General features: G+C 40.7%; 1 protein-coding gene across 2 annotated transcripts; it reads right to left on the minus strand.

The window, feature by feature from the left end:
* Window positions 1-981: 981 nt before the first annotated feature.
* On the minus strand, window positions 982-18075 carry LOC149311754 (ATP-dependent RNA helicase DHX58-like). Of its 2 annotated transcripts, XM_089527854.1 has the most exons (13): window positions 17989-18075; window positions 16463-16662; window positions 16161-16362; window positions 14883-15073; window positions 13550-13666; window positions 13266-13392; window positions 10642-10833; window positions 9802-10058; window positions 8514-8663; window positions 8210-8371; window positions 6991-7181; window positions 5641-5737; window positions 982-3081 (listed from the first exon to the last, which is right to left on the minus strand). In XM_089527854.1, the coding sequence occupies exons 2-13, from the start codon at window positions 16628-16630 to the stop codon at window positions 2887-2889; spliced, it is 2049 nt and encodes a 682-aa protein (XP_089383980.1). In that variant the 5' UTR covers window positions 16631-16662; window positions 17989-18075; the 3' UTR covers window positions 982-2886. The 2 variants fall into 2 exon arrangements, with proteins under 2 accessions (XP_089383980.1, XP_089383981.1); XM_089527855.1 differs by lacking the exons at window positions 16463-16662; window positions 17989-18075 and having other exon boundaries at window positions 16148-16193.
* Window positions 18076-22022: the final 3947 nt, after the last annotated feature.

Here is a 22022-nt window from a genome sequence, read left to right on the forward strand (position 1 = left end):
TGTTTTTTCTGAGTACATTGTTGAAGTAGACTATTTATTTTTATAGAATCTTTTTGATCAAGTTATGTAATGCTGATCCTTTTCTGTGTGGAATTAAACATTGCAGATATATAAAATATTTGTGGTTAAACAAATGAAAAAAGATGGGTTCCCTCAGCAGAATTATTACTTGTTGACCATAAGAGAATTTTATTGTTCCCCTTCTGGAGTAAATGCACCATGCCCTTATGTAAAACATAGAAAAGTTTAGTTTTTTTGTGGGTTTTTCGGGCTATGTGACCATGTCCTAGAAGAGTTTCTTTCTGACCTTTCGCCAGCATCTGTGGCTGGCATCTTCAGAGAATGCTAAGGCATTCTCCAGGCAAGCATTCGCTGGAGATGCCAGCTACAGATGCTGGTGAAACATCAGGAAGAAACTCTTCTAGAACATGGCCACATAGCCCAAAAAACCCACAAAAAACTATGGATGCTGGCCATGAAAGCCTTCGACTTCACATAGAGAAGTTTGCCTGGTCACCTTTCTACTCTCAAGAAGTTGGGACAGTGAGAGATTATAATCAGGGCATAGGAGTAAATCACCAAAAACACTTCAATAGATTTTATTCCAAATACACAGTAGCATTTACAGTACCGCCTACTGAAAAGAGGCAACATGGTGTATTGTGGATCAGCGGAAGCAAGAAAAGACCTATTTAATAGTGTCGGAACAACACAGTGTTTTACTGTTTCAAAGGCAGTTGAATAGGCAGGGGGTGGGTGGTTTGAGCTGCACAAATAATGTTTTGAAGGGTATACTCTCTCATTTTGGCTTTACTAGAGATACGACTGCAAAATATTAAAAAAAGGAAAGGCAACATTCAAGAATGTGAAAGTGGTTAATTTTTCCATTTATTGTTATGTATATGAATGTAAAATACCTGCAGATACTTGTATATATTTCTGTAACATATGTATATTTGGTTGATAAAGACAAAAGCTGGATTACTGTAAAATTATGCACTTTAATTCTTGTTGAAAACTTAAAGAATTTGTATCCTGTAAAATAAAAGCATCATTAAAACAACAAATATTCTTTGTGACTTTGGTGCTCTAGTTCATTTCTATTTCTATTCAGAGTAGGTTTAAAATAAAGATTGACCACACTGGTAATGGCAAAGAATTAAGAAGAAACTACAGCTGATGCTTTGATGTAGAAGGGATATTTAGAGAATAATTAAGTGAAGAAAATGCTATATTTCAGCATAGTATAAGTTACTAGAAGCCTTTTATTTAAACAAGTATCCTGTCCATTTCAAATTTGGTGCTGAGGAGTGTTCCAGAGATCAGGGGCATCACTAGGGGAATGCAGGAAGGGAAAGGTGCACCAGGTGACATCCTAAGGGGGGTTACACCACTAACCCCTAAATATCTGCCTTTGGGCAGACACAGCCTACGGCATCTGCCATATCCCATCAAAATGATAAAGAAATGGTATGAGTGGGGTCAGACTCAGTGGGAGGAGAAAGGAGTCGTCCCCAAGGTTCTTTTAAAAATTTAATTTACAAAAAAAATATTGTTAAATTTTCTTTAAAAACATTGCATCTTACCAAATTTTCACTTTAACCACATGAAACTCTGTATGTGTAAACACATTTAGGCATGCATAAAATATTGTAAGTTAAAGGTATACCTTTAATTCTGCTAGTTGTTTATGTCACAGCTATTACCATTACTTTCAGTGACATGCGAGAATTACGACTTATGAGTAACATTGGTACAAAAACCATTACTAAGGATTCTGCATGTTCTGTATGGGAGGAGGTCAATGGGGGACTATACCATGAGTTACCACACCAGGTGATGTCAACCCTAGTGAATCCACTGCCAGATATACTGTGGAATGCCAAAAAGATAAATAAATGAATCCAAGCGTAAATCAAGCCTGAAGACTCCCTAAGCTGAGTACTTTGGAAGTACCATGGGATGACATACATAACTCATTAGAAAATATTATAATGCTGGGTGAAGTTGGAAGGCAGTAGGAAAAGAAGACTACATTACAGATGGTTAGACTCAGTCATGAAAGCATGACCTGAATTTGCAATACCATAGCAAGACTGTTAAAACAGGGTATCAACAACAAAACTTAAGAGATAAACTAGACTCAAGCAATCCTTTCCCTGATACATTGGTTTTTTATGTGAAGCAAATAATTTTGTAAGAAAGAGCATTAAGTCACATGTTCCTACCACCTGTTGTCTGAAACAATACAGTCGGCCCTTCTTATACACAGATTTGTTATACATGGATTCAAGCATACACGGTTTGAAAACGTTAAAAAAGTATAAATTTCCAATATCAAACCTTGATTTTCCATTTTTTATTAGGGACACCATTTTGCTTTGTCATATCTAATGGGACTTGAGCATACACGGATTTTGTTATACACAGGGGATCTTGGAACCAAACCCCAGCATATAACAAGGATCCACTGTACAACCAAACAGGCTCATCATTTAATTGTAAATTAGGCCAGAAAGATTAATAGCTAAAGAAAAGACTCAACTGAGATTCCTATATTCTCAGCTAGCAGCCAGCTGCTGTAACTAACACTAATTTTCCCTGGAGATATTTCATTTATGTTACTGCTTAGGGGTGTTGCTTGTATCATTTTCATCTCCAAAGTGTTTATTAGTATTATTACATTATTTAAAGTTTCTAGCAAAGACAACACTGGGTCTGTAAACAAATCCAGTTTGCCCAACGGCAGATTGCAACCAAGCGATTGAGAGGGATTTCTCAAACCATGAATTGTAATGAGGATATGCCTACTCAAGTCATGGAGTGGCATGTAAGGTGGGTGCAGATTATGGATTTGTTGAGGAACAAAGTTATCCCAACGATGTACTAGTTCTCAGAGTCTTGGGTATCCAGCAAGTTGTTGTTTCTGAAAAATTCAGTATAATCAAACTCCTTAATATCAAAGGTAACTTTGCTCCACTGCTTGAAGGTCCTTCGGCCATCTGGTGTTTCCACCACAAAGTTTTTAATGGAAAGCATAGGCAGCGTGCTTTGCTGGTAGATCATTTCCATTCCCCAAGCCTGTATAAACAGAAGCAGGACAGTGAAATTACTTACCAGGCTTAGCCAGGTTTCACCAGAATACAACACCCACTAGTTATGCCAGTAATAGATCCAAAAACTCTGGTAGACTGTAGCCTAGGTATTTTAAAGCTATTTTATCACTGTTCTAAACTCTTAAACCATTTCCTTTTTCATGTGGATATGTCTGCTGCATTAATTAGATTCAAGGGATAATTTTTTGTTCAACATGTTAAATAGAGTGTATGATTTTATTTGGACAGCCAAAACAAACAAATAAATGTTCCTAAATCTGATCAAGCCAGAAATCTCCCCAGAAGCCAATATGACAAAACTGTCATACTTCGGACACTTCATGAAAAGACATGACAATAATGCTAGGAAAGGTGGAGGAAAACAGAAAGAGATGAAGGCCACATGCTAGATGGATGGACTCTTATTAGGGAGGTCATGGGTATGGGTTTGCAGGAACTAAGCAGAGCAGTGGAGGGCAAGGGGTCTTGTAGATGTCTCATCCACAGGGACGCCATGGGTCAGGATTGACTTGAGGGCAGTTAACAACAACAAATGATTCTGTTATTATTCAGCAATAACTTGGCTGTGTAGGACCAGTGTGGTACCTTACCTTAATTCATTGATCTCAAATAGTCACAATTATATGTAACTTTGCTAGATACTGCCCTAGGCATGTACAGCTATAATGATAGTTAATATAAAGGCCAGTGACTAAATGAATGCTACTCAAAGTAGTATTCCCTGGACCAATGCCACTCCCTGTCAGGTTTCTAGGAAAAGAAATAAACACAAAATTGGACACAAATTTAGTGCTGGTCCCTGGTATACTGGGGAAAAAATAGTTGCTGGTCCCTCACATCAGATAGCCTGAGAAGCACTCTTTGAAAACACAAGCCCCCTACCCAAATGCTTTCAATAACAGCCACAGTGAAAGTGTTGCTGATCTGTTATGGGAATTCTCCTTTCTCTCCTGATGCCAGAGACTACCAGGCAGAACTGAATTAAGGACAGTGTTCTTGCTGCTCTTGGATTAATGAGTTAACAGAAATAGTATGTAGAGTAGAAGCCCATTCGTTCCTTGCAAGGGAGCAGAGTTAAGGCTAGTCCACTAAACCATTAGGACTGATCGAGGCCCATATGCCATGCCCACTGAGTATGTGCCTGTTGTGTGTCTTCAAATCATTTCTGGCTTATGGCGCCCCTAAGGTGAACCTATCACTGGATTTTCTTGGCAAGTTTCTTCGGTGTGTGTGTGCGCACGCGCCATTGCCATCCTCTGAAGATGAGAGTGTGTGACACTCAAACCACTGCACCGCACTGGCCATGCTCTATTTACTTCAGCCACATTACTACATGCTCCCAATGTCCTCCAGGACCTCAAAGTAGAAACAGGCAACTTACAGTGTTTGGTCTAAATTCAAAACCTGTCTGCAAAGGATCAGTTCAGGGTTCATGGAAGAGTGAGCCACATGAGATAAAAGAAGGAGCATTGAAAGAGAGAGAAAGGGAAATGATTGAAGGAGTATGAGGAGGGGCAGCCTCACTCAGTTTTGGTTTTGGCCTTGCCTGCCACCAGGACATGGCCATCAACAAATTACCCCTAACCTAAGTGAATGCATGAGTGATTCATGGAATTAACTACAGACCATTTCAAATTGTTACAAATTTACCTTTAAAAACCCCAAAGAGACAGCTTATATTAAAATAACAGAGGACCAGAGTAAAACTATACGAATTAGGCACACTCCCCTCTTTGACCATTGGCCCAGCTGGCTGGGACTTCTGGGAACTGAAGTCTAAAATAGCTGGATGACCGAACTTTGAGAACAGTTGTTCTAGATGGCTAGTTATATAATCCCATAAAAGTGGCAGTTTAAGGTCCAGCAATCAGGCTTTGGAAGCAAAGGAATCTAAATGTTTCCACTTGTAGACCAAAAATCTGTAGTGTACTAAACTGCCCAAGATTCTCTGGTTTTTAAAAATGGAGGAGGAGGTGTAGTTCCAATGATCATGCAAATGCAGTCAGCCCTCCATATCTGCAGGTGTAACGTTTGTGGATATGATTATTCATATGTTTCATTCAAAAATGTTGTCCAACTCAATTTTTAATAGGAGCGAGCTTCACAAGAATCAGAGAGATTGTATGGCAAGGCTTCTTAAATTCCTATTAAAATGATGTAGGGCAGCAGTTGAGGCGGTATCAAATCCTGCCAGTTGCCAACTTCAGCCTTGCAAAGGAAACCTGTCTAACTTAAAGGCATCCAAGGTGACTTGAATCCACATATCGTACTTTTTTCCATGTTAAATATGACTTGGGGTGCCTAGAGATATTCATGGTTTTTCAACTTCTGTGGGGGTACTGTGTCTCTAACCCAAATAAATGTAGAGGGCAAATTGTAATTTCTCCTTTTGCTCTCCAATTCATTTTCACAATTTCACAACACAACAACATGTTGTGTTTCAGGTAATATTGCTGAATTTTTTTAAGTATTCTGTCTCCAAAAGGAATAAATAATGTACTTTTCTAACAATGGTAGCACTCACCTGCCCACATGCATTGCAGCTGATGGAGCTGCCAGGTTTCCAGTCCTTGAACTGACGAGGAACTAGAACATGGTTAGGTGATTTTTTATAGTAGAACCTGCATTGGAGACACAAGAGAGTGAGTGCTGAGTTGCTAGGCCTTTCTGTCTGAGCCAGAAAAAAAGTTCTTTTTATCTTATATGTCTTGAGTGCCCAGTAGAAATACTGAGCCCTGATCATCTGAGACTAGATATGTGAAGGCCCAGAAAAAAATGGGAAAATTTGAAGGGAAAAAAAATTCCTAGTGCTTTTATTTCTGGAAAAATTGGGAGAAAATAGATTATAGAATACAATGGGTTTTTATAGAAGGAGGAATAACATGTTTCAGACAAAATGTTCACATATTTACTGCCCCAGTCCAAAAATAATAATAAAATAAAATTCAATCTGTAATTATAATTAATCTGCAAAAACTGTACTTTCAGTATACGAAACATGATAATTTTATGTCAAAGAAAATTACATATAATTAATTTTATGTTCCTACAGTAACAAAATGATGTTCAATCTGCAAAGGGGGAGTTAATTGTGCATTATTTAACCCCCCCCCCCACATTAAAAAAAAATTATGCGGGGAAAAACGAGTGGTTTTTTTGTGTTTTTGTTTTTTGTATTCAGCATTTCTGGAAATTTTATGTTTCTATCTGAGACACATCTCTGTATACAAAGGTAGTGAGGTGCCTTTCCTTCCAATCCGTACACAACCCAGAAGCAGAAAAGCATAGGTGGGAAACTGGCCCTCCAGGTATTGTTGAACTGCAGTGCTTCCATAATCCCTCACTGTTGATGATGCTGGCCAAGGCTGATGGGTGTTACATTTCAGCAACTTCTGGAGAGTCACCTACCAAGATCTCAGATGAAACTGACAGAGCACACTTTTACTTTCCATTATTACTGTATATACTCATGTACAAGTCTAAAAATTTTAGTCAAAAAATTGACCTAATAAACCTGACTTGTCTTGTCCATGGGTCAATGTAAGTACTGTACTTTAACTCTTATTTTAAAAGGAACCATCCCCTGGTGAAAGGCAAGAGTATAATCTGTCCTGGAAGCACTGACCCCTTGTCCACTGGAATTTTGTAAGTTCTTTGGAATTGTTTTCTTTTCTTCACCCTTTAGATCCTTTGATACACGCCCCTAGCCTATGTTTTTTCCTTGATTTATCCAGGGGTCATATCAAAATCCATAATTTTGGCCCCAAAACCTGCCCTCAGCTTATACATGAGGTTGACTTATAGTCGAGTATATATCCAAGAAGAATGGACACCCAACCATTATGATGATTCTGATGATTTCACCTTCCCATACCTGAAGTTAGGGTTGATGTTTACGTGATGCATTTTCTCAATTTTGCACAGGTCGCTACCATAGCAAACAGCTACATTGCAGTTGATGCAGTAGAGGCGCACATGGTCTGGATTATGGAGCTGGCGCAGCTGTTCACGTCCAGCATCCCGCACTTTATGGATAACAACAGTTTCATGCTGAAGCTTTGTAATCTGTGGACAGTAAGAAAGTATCTTAATATCTTACAAATATTAAGAGCCAGTGGGTCCGGCATGTGTCACATCTGCACAGCAAGTCACTCTTTTCAGATTTAGCCATACATTTCACATAGACTCTTTGTTCTGAGCCAACATGTTCTAGTGAGTACAATGTATGTTTTACATCCACTTCAACCACACTGCTCTCAATTATCTGTACAGAGTTGTTTTCAGCCACTAAACCTCATTCTACGGTATAAAAACAAGAGGCTTATATCATAGGGCTCTGCATATGAAGATTATTTTCAATAATATTTATCTGAAATAATTAAATGATCAGCAATAAATTAGCAACTTAAAATCAAGTAAACCAGGCAGGTAATACCAGGTTACTGGATTGTATCACAACAGTCCCTCATTTAAAAACAAAGAAAATAAAAACACCACTTCCTGCTTAAGGAACAGTAGTACTTCAACATAAAGGCTCTTAATGTAAACTACTCCGTATTGTTTAATATACAGGGAATTTATTTTCCATGGGAGGAAAATTCAAATATGAAATCTCCCACCTACTCTCTGAAACAATTATGCTTAGCATGATCTGTACCATATGAATCCCCTGCACATGTAGTTTCGTACATTTAAAACGTCTTGTTCATCATATCACTCAAAAGAATGGTCAGCAAATTGTTGTTGTGTGTTTTCTTGTTGTTTCTGACTTATGTTGACCCTAAGATGAACCTGTCACTGGGTTTTCTTGGCAAGATTTGTTGAGAGAGGAGTTTGCCCTTGGCTTTTTCTGAGTCTGAGAGTGTATGACTTGCCCAGGTCGCCCAGTGGGTTTCCATGGCTGAGTGGTCATTCAAACCCTGATCTCCCAAATTGTCGCCTAATGCTCAAACCATTACAGCATGCAGGCTGTCATGGCTAGCAAATACTCCTTCACTGACAGACTTTACACCATTACTTTTGGAGTCTCCCACTGATGTAGCAAACTTCTGTGTTGCAGGTAAGGTTGTGTGCTTGTCATAAGATCCTGTTACCTTCAGGCGATATTCACGCTCAGGCATCTGCTGGACTCGTTCAATAGCTTTCTCCATAAGAACCTCTAGGGTCTCATTGAGTTTCTCCCGGGCCACTTCTTTGCTGTTGGCCTTGGCCAAAACAGAACAGATGCTGTTTGGGGCACGGGCACGGCCCCTGGCCTAAAGAAATGAAAGAGGAAACTTGTAGATTGATCCAGCCCAGCTAGTCCTTAGCCTGTCCCCAGGCACAGACACACAGTTCTTCTTCACAACAGCCATATTGTCCTCAACAAGACTCCTTAGAGGTGGACTTCTGACTGACCTGCATCATGGCAATTTCATTTGTCATCAGCCCATAGCGGACCACAATATTACACTCGGGGATGTCCAGACCCTCTTCAGCCACACTGGTTGACAACAGCAGATTGAGTGCTCCCTTGCGGAAATTGTGGATGACATTTTGCTGCTCTAGCTGAAAGGCACAGGGACAGAAATGTCAAGTATCTTCATACTAGGGATAGTAATTCTCAATTTTCCCATCCTGATGGGTGTCAAGAAAAAAAAAATCTATTTTTCTTCCTGCACTGGTGAGAGGCACAGGAATCTCTCCTTGCAAGATGGCAGGCTCAGTTTTGTCTTTTGCAGTTGACATGTTTTCCTAAATTTTCCCTCCTTTCTCCCCACCAATTCCCAAAGTTGTGCAGAAATCATCAACAATGAAAAGACATTCTAGCTGTCAAATCAGCTGGGGGTGGAAGGGAAGTTGCCACAAAGTTTTTTAAATTTTAATTTAATTAATGTTTACATTCAAAGTGTTAATGTACATTTAAAGTTGGCAGAAAGCTGCCAGTTTTAGTCAGAGTTTCTATGAAAAATGAGGCTGGGGGTTGGGGGGAGTTGTGTAGGGAAATTGTGTGTGTGTATGGGAGTTGTGGATGTTTCGGAGCTAAACAACATCCAGAGGGCAACATGATTCCCACCCCAGCTCTACATGGTAATGGCTGGCTGCTCCTGCCCATACCACCACAAATGTCCTCCCTTTCTCCACTGGACCCATGGAGAAAGACAGATGAACTAGCAATTCACCGGTAGACACATCTATAGTCAGCTACAAAGTTAGGATGACTTTTAAAGATGATCCTGTTACTGATGAAAGATGCAAGAGCTCCGTTTTTATATTATATTTTTCTTCTCCTAGAAGAAAACTTGGTGACTGCACCAAATTAATGGAATTCATCAAAGCTTGTAGCAATTTTTGTGGAGAGAGCTGTTAATCCGCCTCAGTAAAAAAAAGGAAAGGAAGAGAAAGAGATGCTGTGGCACATTTATGATTAGCTTGTTCATTTTAGTGCAAGTTTTATTTTAGTGCAAGTTTTCATGGACTATTATCCACTTCTTCAGATACATTCATGGAAGCATGTACTGAAATAAACCGGTTAGTCTTAAAGATTTCATAGGATTTTCCGCCCTTAAATTAACTTTTTAATAATCTAAACTTGAGTTGGTATTGCAAAGTTCACATTAATTGTCTTCCTACGTCTTGCTTTCCTCCCTCCACCCACAGCAAAACTGGGATTCAAACTCAGATCTTTCCCCTTTATTAGCCTTACCTGTGTCATGTGTTTTGTCTGGTTGCTGTATCCAGCCCCAGTCAAAACAGCAGCCTTGATCCCAAGTTCACATAAAGCTTGGTTATCCTTTACCCACTGGTGAAGGGAATGAGCACTCTGGCGTGTTCGAGTGAAAATGATTCCTCGTGACTCCTTCAGTTCTTGGAATTGCTCCTGGAGGACTTGCTGCAGCTTCTCAAGGTTGGGATTTTCATTTCTTCTGTCTTCAGCTAAGGCCAAAAGCTCTGCTCTGTTCCCTGCAAGTCAAATGCAAATACATGCTCTAGCAGAGTAGAAGCCGATAGACAATCTCTCTTGACCCTAATGAATGTGAACAGTGTTTCTTGAATCCATTCCCACATTACAGACCAGTCGAGATAATACAAAGGAGATCCTTCACTGCATTTTCCTGACTTTTGCCTTCAACCGGCATGCAGCAGCAGGTATAAGTGACATGGGGACCGTTAGTTTCTTTGTAATACTGCGGAAGGGAGGGACATTTGAACCTTTTGGCTATGTTGTTGTGTGTCTTCAACTTGTTTCCAACTTATGGGGTCCCTAACATGGGGTTTTCTTGACAATATTTGTTCAGAGGATGTTTGCCTTAACCAGAGGCTTAGTGAGTGTGACTTGCCCAACATCACCCGGTGGATTTCATGGCTGAATGGGGAATTGAAAAATACACAATGTGTCTATATTATTTATTCCCCTTCCACCCCAGAAGTAGAAGATTTTGCTCAGGAAAAGAAGTAAACAATCATTATACCATTGCTGCAAACCAATTGGATGTCCTTACCTCATCACTGCAATCCTGGCACCATTCCCATAATTAATACTTACTGCCAAAGATGCCAACCAGGTAGCGCTCAGCTGGGTGCTGTAGTACTTTCACAGCATTTTCCATTTCATAAAACTCATCCAAAGTGTTGAAGGCATCAATCATGCGAACAGTGTCATTGATTAACAGGGCATCATTATATTTACGGAGGTGCAAGGCACACACACGGGTCTTTTGGCAAAATTCTTTTGCTCCTAGAAGTGGGAAGATGGCAAGACATCACAACTGTCATTTACATTATCCATTTGTGGATTCCATCAGTCATTAAACGATTCCATTTCATGTATTAACAGTTCATTTGTTATACCACTATACGCAATTTACACAGTTCTCTGGAAGGCCACCTGAAGACAAGGTTGTCAAACTCAAAACTCAGTAGCATTCATATAGCTTTAATTTTCCCTTCCTTGCTTGCTGCATTACATACATAAAGTCATAATCATTTACACCAAGTTGGGAAGGAGCAAGTTGAGGACTAGGACTGGAGAAGCCATGGCTGACTTCATCTTCATTAGGAAATATGCGAAAGCTTTCCAGATTTGTATCAGGAATTCTGCTTGGAAATGCTATTTGGTTGCTAAATTGTTGGCCTTGAGTCCTTCCACACAGGAAATCACAAGTTTTCCAGGTGAATACTATGAGCAGAGAGTAAGGAATGATTGACGAGTTCCTCAGATCCATCCATGAAGTGGCATAATTTATTACACTTTTCTTTCTCATTCTCTTTTGCCTTTAGCAGCAATCTCAGAGGACTGGATTTGGAACAAGGATTCCCTACAATGCTGAACTCTGACAGGATTTCTGATATAACTTCCAGAATGTTTTCTTTCTAATGTGAAGTCGAAGGCTTTCATGACCGGCATCGATAATTTTTTGTGTTTTTTTCGGGCTATGTGGCCATGTTCTAAAAGGGTTTCTTCTTTCTTTCTCTTGAAGAGGACCACAACTACATTTGGCCTTATTTATTGATTTACAGGAGCTATGTGAAGTTGCAACAAGTCATTTTTGACCTTTGAATCATTAGTTCATAAAAGGGCAATATAAGACCATGAGAAGAATTACAAAGTAAGAAGCGACCTCAAGGGCCACACAATCCAACCACCTGCCATGCAGGAATACACTATCAAAGCACTCCCAACAGATGGCCATCCAGCCTCTGTTTAAAATCTTCCAAAAGAGACTTCACCATTCTCAGAGGCAGTGTGCTCCACTGTTGAACAGCTTTTACCATTGAGAAGTTTTTCCTAATCTTTAGAGGCAATCTCTTTTACAGCAGCCTTGCTGGATCAGACCAAATGCTTATTTAGTCTAACTTGATACACTTCCAGTGGACTATCACTGCCTGTTGGAAGCCTACCAGCCAGACATGGATGCTGTATAATATAGGGGCTATACAGATGGGCAGCTAGACAACTTCTTTCAGAGGCGCCATAGGCGCGCTCATGCGCCATGACGCCCCTTCCAGCCAGCGCTGTTTGGGCACTCTGATGCCTGTGTGTCATCATGGTATGCCCCATATGGGCAGGCATGTGCAAAGATGGTGCACAGGTGGTAAAAGTAGGACTGAGCATGTGTAACTGCTCAGCCCTATCTAGCCCTACTCTTGGGCCCAGGCTGGTACAAAGTGTTTAGGTCCTTAATGATCCTTATGAAACAGAAGATGTAAAAAGAATTGCAAGAGGAATTTTTAAAGCAGCACTTAATGGGAAGAGTGACAGCCTTCCATCTGCACTATAAATATTCTGCAATTAGTTCTCTCTTAAAATAATAAACATTTATGAGAAAATCAGGTGTATTTGGCAAAAAGCATCAGAGAGAGAGAGAGAGAGAGAGAGAGAATGAGAATGAGTCTGTGATTCCCTTTTCCCTTCAGATTTTTATCGTGTAGTTTTGTTTCATTGTACTAATAAATCAAATGGATCCTTATTAATTATTACCAATGCTTGATGGAAGTAGTAATGTAATAGGTTCCCCTCTCCTTTTCCTTAAAATTTATTACTTAGTATGTATTCAGTATTTTTATTGTTTGTTTTATATAGTTTGTTAATTTATTTAATAAACTTGTTACCAATTACTAAAAGAAACAATAGTCTTAAATTGCATGTCTGTTCTGTAGTCTGCATTATTTTTCAGATTATATTTTGTGATACATGGGATTCAGAATTCAGTGGTGATTCAGCCAAACCTACTTGCTCTGCTTTGCAAGACAACTGGCTGGTACATCTGGGCTAGTGTCCCTACAGTGGATAGTCTCCTTGGGGCTGTTTTACATAAGGGATGAGAAAAATATAACCCTTCAGATGCTGTTGGGCTGCACTTCCCAGCAGCCCTTGCTAAGAATAGAGTCCAACAATATTTGGCCACACAGATTCTACCTCTGATTTACCTGAAGCTCGTAAGCTGCCTTGTTCTACTGCAATCACAATTATTTTTCACAATACGGTGTAGAAACTTGTATTTTAAGCAGAAAAGGATTTGTGTCTAAAAGATAATTTCCAATTGTTATAGCTGATTTAAGTAACAATAGTTCCAGTTGCAAAGCTGAAGTGGGTGGTGGGTGGGAAGAAACCAATAAACCTGCCACTGGGAATATATTTTCCCCTTCCATCTTCCACGACACACTTACCTTCTTTCTCGATCTCCACAATCTGTTGCTCAAAGATTTGGGAACCAAAATTTGTGGTCAGGTTTGGCACCTCCAGATAAGTATAGATCTCAGTCATTATCTTCTTGAGCTTTTGTCCAAAGGGATCCTGAAGATGACAGATTGGGGAAATGCTCCTATTAGGATGAGTAAAGGAGTCACATGGATAGTACTTAATTTGATTAGATTTCCTGCAACATCTTGTCATGGTTTCTTGCTCCACTGATTTTCCATACAGTCAACATTCATTTCTATGAGGACCTTACCCTTAACCTTGGATCAGACAGATCATACTGCTTCTTGGGTTGCGGGATGCGGGTATCAAGGTAAAATTTATGTTTATCAGATGACATAATTTTTTCAGTGTCCAGGTTTGCACAGATCTGTAAAACATGATGTCAATTAGTCAAGCATTTCAGGCACAGACCAAACCCATTATCAGATCACCAACAGAAACTCCCTCCAAGGAGTGTAGTCAGGTGGTAGAAGGTGGAGAAGGAAAGACAAATATCCCATGTCACTTGCAGATATGCCTGGTATTTGCAAGAACTTTTCTCCCTGATATTTTGAAGTCTAGGTATAGTTAGCATTATCCTGTTCCCTGCAGTTGAAACACTGCAGTCTAGGAGCAATTTTACCATATTATAGGACACTGGAAACTGTCTTATGCCAGCTATGGAGATTTTCAGACCTGGAAAAAAAATCTGGGAGTAAAAGGCATACTCCTGGCAAAGTTGTGCAATTACGCTGAAGATTTTCAGACACATTGCTCTTATCCAGGACTTCTCCCGTGAAGATACAGGAATGCTGCAGCAACACACTGGAGTCCCTGGAATGGTTTGTTGCTGGAGCATTCCTGGTTCTTCTCGGGATAAGTCCTGGATAAGCTTGACATTGTCTGAAAATCTTCAGCATGACCCCACAATTATCCCCGGAGTATGCCTTTCTCTTCCCTGATTTTCCCCCATCTGATAATCTCCTCTATCTTCTGCTCTGGCCCAGTAGAGCTACTCTGACTGATAATGGCTTTCTGGAGTCTAAGGCAGCGATCCCTCCCATCCCCTGTTAAACTGGATATAGCATTATGCCTGCAGTCTTCGGAATGCAAACTGCATGCAGTACCACTGAGCTATTTTCTCGCTACACCTTTCACTGCCTCTGTAAAATAAGCCTGCATTTGAAGTCCACAACAATTTCTACCAAGAAATGAAGAAATTTCATAGGTGTCCCCCTTCCAGCACCCATGAAGGATCACCCTCCTTCAAAAATGCTATGTGTGGATGCATTTTTTTAAAAAACCAGAAATTACCAGACATTTTCTTTCAGATTTTTTGGGTGGGGAGAGATCAGAAAAGCATCTTCCCCTGCACTAAGGCAGAGGAGTGCATCTTGTTTTTAAGAATTGCTGCTCCTGGAAGCTTTCTGGGGTGGTAGTTCTCACGTCTGAAAATTAAAAAAAATAGCCAGAAAGACCACAAAAATGGTTGGGAAAACATGGTCCAACCCTCCTCTACAACATCATGCAAAAACTTCACAGGAGGGAGACAATGATGTTAGTATCGCCAATATGTAAGCCCAAATTTCTTCTGCTAGGCTCACCTGTAAGATGTGGTCCTGAGCTCCCGCTAAAGAGTTAGCACCTCCTGTGCCCAGAGAGGCTGTGAGTCCCAGGATCTGTGGTAAATTCTGCTGGCCTTTCAACTTGCGTTCCAAATAGTCTTTCATAATCTGGTTGTAGGTGGTTTCTTTGTGAGTGTGATGGCACTCATCTATCACCAGTAAAGAGAAATCTGCATAGATAGTGGGAAACAACGCCCAATTCTGCATTTGTTGTTACTGCTGTTGTAATTGTTTAACAGGTTAACAATGAGCCTTTCATGGGAAAGACTAACAGAGTGGCTTATGAAGACAAATCTCTAACAAAATACAGTTATAAAATTAAAACAGACAACATGCTAAAATAATTGGCGGTGGCAACTAAACACTAAAATAGAATGCAGTAGACTGATTTCAATAAAAATCCAAATGAAATAGATTAAAAGGCCCCTTAAAAACTGCCAGTAGTCTGTCTATCCAGCTCAGTACTGTCTGCTTCAAATCTATTACCATTATTAATCTTTTTTAAAAAAAATACTGTAGATACTGTCGACTTCCATGATCTCTTGCTCTTCCTATAGCTGAGCAACCTTATTTTTCTTTTGATTACCCTTCCTGTCTAGAAGACCAGGATTCAAATAACCACTTAGCCATGGAAGCCAACTGGGTGATCTTGGGCAAGTCATATTCTCTTAGCCTTTAGGAAGTCAATGGCAAAACTTCTATGAATTGCTGTTGCTAATAAGATCCCTATGACAGGGTAACAATAATACAGAGTTGGCCTGAAGGCACATAACAACAAATGTCCAGCGTCCCCAGCCAGCATGGTTATTCTGGTCAGGGAATCCTGGAAACTGTAGTCCAAAAATATATATTGTCCAAGCTCTGAGTTCTGCCACTGAAATATGGTTCTTCCCATTGATTGCAAAAAAGCCTCAATACACAGAACAAGGCACTATTGTTCTGGAGAGTAGGGAGGGAGGTTGAACATTTAATATTATGTTTATGGCCGTTTCAGAATCACTTGGTTGGGCACCATGGGAAACAGGATGCTGGATTAGATGGAAGATTGGTTCCCCTTTTCTGTATGTTTGCTTTTCTCTTTCAGTATATGTGTGTCAGACTTAGATTTGAAGGCAGCTCCTATTGGTTCTGGTAAGGTAAGAACATCTTTTATTACTTCAGGTATCCAATCACTACTTTCCTAAACCAAAACTTTCCCAGTGTGCTGATATGACAGCATCTGAATCATGGCACCATCAGCTCACTTTAGATAATCACCTGTCAGCTCCACATGCATCTCCTCATCTTGACTGTTCATGGCATTTTGTAGAATCTTTGCCGTGCAGATGATCAAGTCATTGTTTTTCACCACGTCTGAGAAGATCATTTTCTGGACACTTTCACCACTGATGGCTTTAACATTAAAACGATTCTGCAGGAAGCTGAACTCATTCTTTAGGTGCTGATCCACTAGTGGGACCTGGCACAGAAAGGATGCAGAACTGAAATACGTCCCATCACCAAGAACAGGTTTACCTTCAGTCATTCTCCCACCACCCCACCATCGCCTGGTGCCTTACCGTGTTGACTAATACAGCCACCTTGCTCTTTCCATGGCTTTCCAAGTGCCTTTTACAAACATAGGCAGCTGCCCGGGTTTTTCCTGCGCCTGTTGGCAGCCAGATGATGATATTCTTGCCCTCCAAGGCAGGTTCAATTACTTCCCACTGATAATCACGTAATTCCATGTGGCTGCTGCCAATGTGGCTACTGCCAATGACTGATAAAAGAAGAGCAAGAACCCCATCAATTTAGCATAATTCATTCTTTCATATTTTGCTGGCAAAGCTCTTGGGGCTTGTAAACGCTGGGTTCATCTACATTGTAGAAATAATGCATTCTGACACCACTTTAACTGCCATGGCTCCATAGCAATAGCAAATACATTTCTATACTGCTTATCAGTGTACTTAAGCACTCCTTAAGCGGTTTACAACATGGAAGCTAAGTGCCCCCAACTAATTTTAGCAACCTTGGAAGGGTGCCAGGCTGAGTTGATCCTGAGCCCCTGTCTGGTATTGAACTCACAACCTTGTGGCTTGAGAGTGAGTGGCTGCAGGACAGGCATTTATCCACTGCGCCACTAGGGCTTAAACCATAAGGCTTAAGTACGCAGGTTTTGGAAAGCAGATAGAAAGAGGCTCAGACTGAAGCTTGAAGGCTACGGTTGTGGCAACTGTAGCAAAAAGGCTAGGTTTTGGGGTGCTATTATAATTAAAGCCAACCCCAATCCATAAAGGTTTTGTTGGAAACCAAAAGCTTGATTGCCCCACAATGGAAGCTGAGAAGGATTCCAAAGTAGGAAGCTTGTTTTGATACTCAGGAGCTGAGAAGGGGTTGATTTTGATCGATGGCACTTGTCCTTTTAATTAAATTGAATGCATGTCCTTTTAAATTGATATGTATTTTAACTGATGTGGTGCATCTGTTAATTGTTGTTGTTTCCCATGGATCAAAGCAGGGAACAACAATAATTAACAGACAGGTGAGTAAGATAATACAATTTAAAAGGACAAGATATATACATATTTTTTAAAAAATCCACATTTAAAATTCACCATTTAAAAATCATCTGGGTAAGCCTGCTGGTCTTCAGTGGTGTTTTAAATTCAGAAATGCAGAACAGTAGGCTAAAAGAGCAGGCTAAAGACCTTGCAAAACTACAAATCCCAGGATTCCACAGGATGGAGCAACAGCACTTAAAGTGGTGTCAAACTCCATTATTTCTACAGTGTAGTTGTGCCCTATATATGTTAAACTAGGTAGTAAATTCCCTTCACACAGTACAGTTCAATGTATGCAGGTGACCAGACATCCTCCTTTTCCAGGACATCATCACTCTGCCAAAGAATGCTGGTGCCTCATAAAACTACAAATCCCAGGATTCTGTAGGCTGGAGACATGGCAGTTAAAGTGGTGTCAAGCTGCATTATTTCTACAGTGCAGATGGGCCTGAGAATAGCTTGAATAAGAGATGTAGAGTTCTGCCATTTGATCATGCCAGCTTCAACCTCATCATTCCCTCTCCCATCATGGAATTAAATACCTGTTCCCCTATGGATCCAGCACCTCTCCTATATGCTGCAGTACTGCTGCTTCTGTTATGCTGCTGCTTCCACTGTTTGGAGAAGTCACTCACTCCACTGAGAAGTTTCTTGTCTTTTCCTACCAGAAAACGAAACCTAAAAGTGGCTTTGGCTGTCTGTCAAGGAGCCCCAGCAAAGGGGGATCTCAACAGACGCAATTGCAAGACTTCTCACACCTCCCTGTTAAAATTTATCAGCCTTTGACATCGTGCAGATCTCCTGGAATCTCATAGGAGAAGGAGATGGGTTAGGGATTTATTTATTTATTTATTTTTATGCAGATTTGCAGATTTGCAGATGACACCAAATTAGGAGGAATAGCTAACACAGAGAGTCTGTGAACATCTAGAAGGCAATGCCATAATCACAAAAAGTCAACATGGGTTTCAGAGAAACAAGTCATGCCAGACAAACCTAATCTCTTTCTTTGATAAAATTACCAGCTTGGTAGATGAAGGGAATGCTGTGGATATAGTATATCTTGATTTCAGTAAGGCCTTTGACAAGGTTTCCCATGACATTCTTGCAAACAAGCTTGTAAAATGTGGGCTAGACAAAGAAACTGTTACATGGATCTGTAATTGGTTGACCGGCCGAACGCAAAGGGTGCTCAACAATGGCTCCTTTTCATCCTGGAGAGAAGTGACCAGTGGGGTCCCACAGGGCTCTGTCCTGGGCCCAGTGCTATTCAACATCTTTATCAATGACCTGGATGACAGAATTGGGAGCATACTTATCAAATTTGCAGATGACACCAAATTAGGAGGAATAGCTAATACCCCAGAGGACAGGATCAAGATTCAAAATGACCTGAATAGACTAGAAAGCTGGGCCAAAGCTAACAAAATGAAATTCAACACAGAGAAATGTAAGGTACTGCACTTAGGGCGGAAAAATAAAATGCACAGATATAGGATGGGTGACATCTGGCTGAATGAAACTACGTGTGAAAGGGATCTAGGAGTCCAAGTAGACCACAAGTTGAACATGAGTAAACAGTGTGATGCGGCAGCTAAAAAGGCCAATGCTATTTTAGGCTGCATCAATAGAAGTATAGTGTCTAGATCAAGAGAAGTAATAGTGCCACTGTATTCTGCTCTGGTCAGGCCCCACCTAGAATATTGTGTCCAGTTCTGGGCACCACAATTCAGAAAGGACATTGAGAAACTGGAGCGTGTCCAAAGGAGGGCGACAAAAATGGTGAAGGGTCTGGAAACCATGCCCTATGAGGAACGACTTAGGGAGCTGGGGATGTTTAGCCTGGAGAAAAGAAGGTTAAGAGGTGATATGATAGCCCTGTTTAAATATTTGAAAGGATGTCATATTGAAGAGGGAGCAAGCTTGTTTTCTGCTGCTCCAGAGAACAGGACCCGGAACAATGGATGCAAGCTACAGGAAAAGAGATTCCACCTGAACATTAGGAGGAACTTCCTGACAGTAAGGGCTGTTCGACAGTGGAATGCACTTCCTCGGAGGGTGATAGAGTCTCCTTCCTTGGAGGTCTTTAAACAGAGGCTGGATGGCCATCTGTCAGGGATGCTTTGAATTGGATTTCCTGCTTGGCAGGGGGTTGGACTGGATGGCCCTAGTGGTCTCTTCCAACTCTACGATTCTATGATTCTATGATTCTATGATTCTACCCCAGAGGACAGGATCAAAATTCAAAATGACCTGAATACACTAAAAAGCTGGGCCAAAGCTAACAAAATGAAATTCAAAATGGAGAAATGTAAGGTATTGCACATAGAAGGGGAGGGGAAATGAAATGCATAGATAAAGGATGTGGCTGAACGAAACTACGTGTGAAAGGGATCTAGGAGTTCAAGTGAAGAGGTGATATGATAGCCCTGTTTAAATATTTGAAGGAACGTCATATTGAGGATAGAACAAGCTTGTTTTCTGCTGCTTCAGAGACTAGAACATGGAACAATGGATGCAAGCTGCAGGAAAAGAGATTCCAGCTCAACATTAGGAGGAACTTCCTGACCTGACAGTAAGGGCTGTTCGACAGTGGAACACACTCCCTTGGAGAGTGGTGGAGTCTCCTTCTTTGGAGGTCATTAAACAGAGGCTGGATGGTCATCTGTCGGGGAAGTTTTGATTGAGAGTTCCTGCATGGCAGGAGGTTGGACTGGATGGTCCTTGGGGTCTCTTCCTCTTCCATGATTCTATGATTCTGTGCTGCCTTTCTCCCAGAAAGGGACCCAAGGTGGCTCTCAAGATACAAAGATTTTTTAAAATCTTTACAGTAGAAATTGAAAACTGGTTAAAATCATCTAGTTAAAAGTAGTATAAAATTAACATCAAAAACATACAAAAAATAAAAACATAACTAAAATTGCCCCCCCCCCTCCAAAAAACCTACCCTGTCATGATTGCTATGTTAAAAATATGTTTTTGCTTGCTGGCAAAAGGCCAGTCTATCCTCCGGTGGAAAGATATATCATTGTCCCAGGCTGCATCTACACTGCAGAATTAATGAAATTTGACACGGCTTCAACTGCCACAGCGCAATGCTATGGAATTCTGGGATTTATTCTTTACTTGAATTCTCTGATCAAGTCTATCCATCTGGCGTCCTCTCGTTTATTACCCTCTACCTTTCCTAGCATTATTATCTTTTCCAATGAGTAGTGTCTTCTTATGATGTGTCTACAGTATGGCAGCCTCAATTTGATCATCTTGGCTTCCAGGGAGATTTCAGGATTGATCTGTTCAAGGACCTCTTTGTTTGTCTTTTTGGCCATCCATGGTATCTTCAGCACTCTTCTCCAGCACCACATCCCCAATTGTTGCGGCAAAGAGACGCAGAGACAGGAATGGGGGTGCACAAGCTTCTTCTCAGCCAGGTCTTGGCTGGGCCTTTTATTGTCATCATGTTTACATTATCCCATTGTTTGTCCCAAAAGCAATTTGCGAAATTAGTGACCAGTATGTGCTTAGGTGAGTTCCAATTAGCAAAGGAAGCAGGATGTGTAGACTAGCCCAGCCGAGTCAACATGGGCTTATCTATCTAATTATGGATAAAGCATTGTTACCCTGAAAGAAGGTCGCAATCCTGTGGTCTGCCAATGGGATTGCCACATCTCAATCTTGATGAACATTGCTATCCTGGGAGGGGGTCGCAATCCCGGGGCTTGCCAAGCGGGAATGCTACACCCAATTAATTCATTTTCTTCCAATGTGCTTTCTTCACTGTCTAGCTCTCACAGTGATGGGGAATACTATGGCTTGGACAGTCCTTTGGTGCGCAGTTGTGTATCTTGACACTTTAGGATCTTGTCTAGTTCTTTCATCACTGCTCTTCCCATTCCTACTCTTCTTCCGATTTCTTGGCTGCAGTGTCCATTCTGAACAATGTTTCATCCTAGGTATGGGAACTTTAGCTGTTTTAATTTTCTCATTGTCTAGTCTGAATTTATGTAGATCCTCCATGGTCATTATTGTTGTTTTCTTTATATTTAGCATCAAACTTGCCTTTGCATTTTCTTCTTTGACTTTCCTTAGTAATTGTTCCAAGCCTATTAGATTTTTCACTAGTACAGTAGTATGGTATCCTTTGCATATCTTAGATTGTTGATGCCTCCTCAAAACTACTAGTGCCTCACAAAACTACAAATCCCTGGATCCCATGGTAGTTAAAATAGTATCAAACTGCACTAATTCTGCAGTGTGGCTGCAGCCTCAGATACCCACCATATGGTTGTGCGTGTCTTCAAGTCAGAGAACCAGTGTGGCATTGTGGTTTGAGTGTTGGAGTACAACTCTGGAGACCAGGGTTTGATTTTCCACTTGGGCATGAAACTCACTGCGTTACCTTTGGCATGTCACACTGTCTCAGCCTTAGGGGAAGGCAATGGCAAACTTTCTCTGAAGAAATCTTGCCAAGAAAACCCCATGATAGGTTCGGCTTAGGTTCTCCTTTAGTTGGAAACAACTTGAAGGCACACAACAACAACACAGCCTTCAAGTTGCCTGTTGACTCATGAAATTC

This window comes from Sceloporus occidentalis, unplaced genomic scaffold, assembly GCF_023333645.1.
Source record: "Sceloporus occidentalis isolate IW3139 unplaced genomic scaffold, rSceOcc1.0.p SCAF_5, whole genome shotgun sequence".
NCBI classification, from domain to species: Eukaryota; Metazoa; Chordata; class Lepidosauria; order Squamata; family Phrynosomatidae; genus Sceloporus; species Sceloporus occidentalis.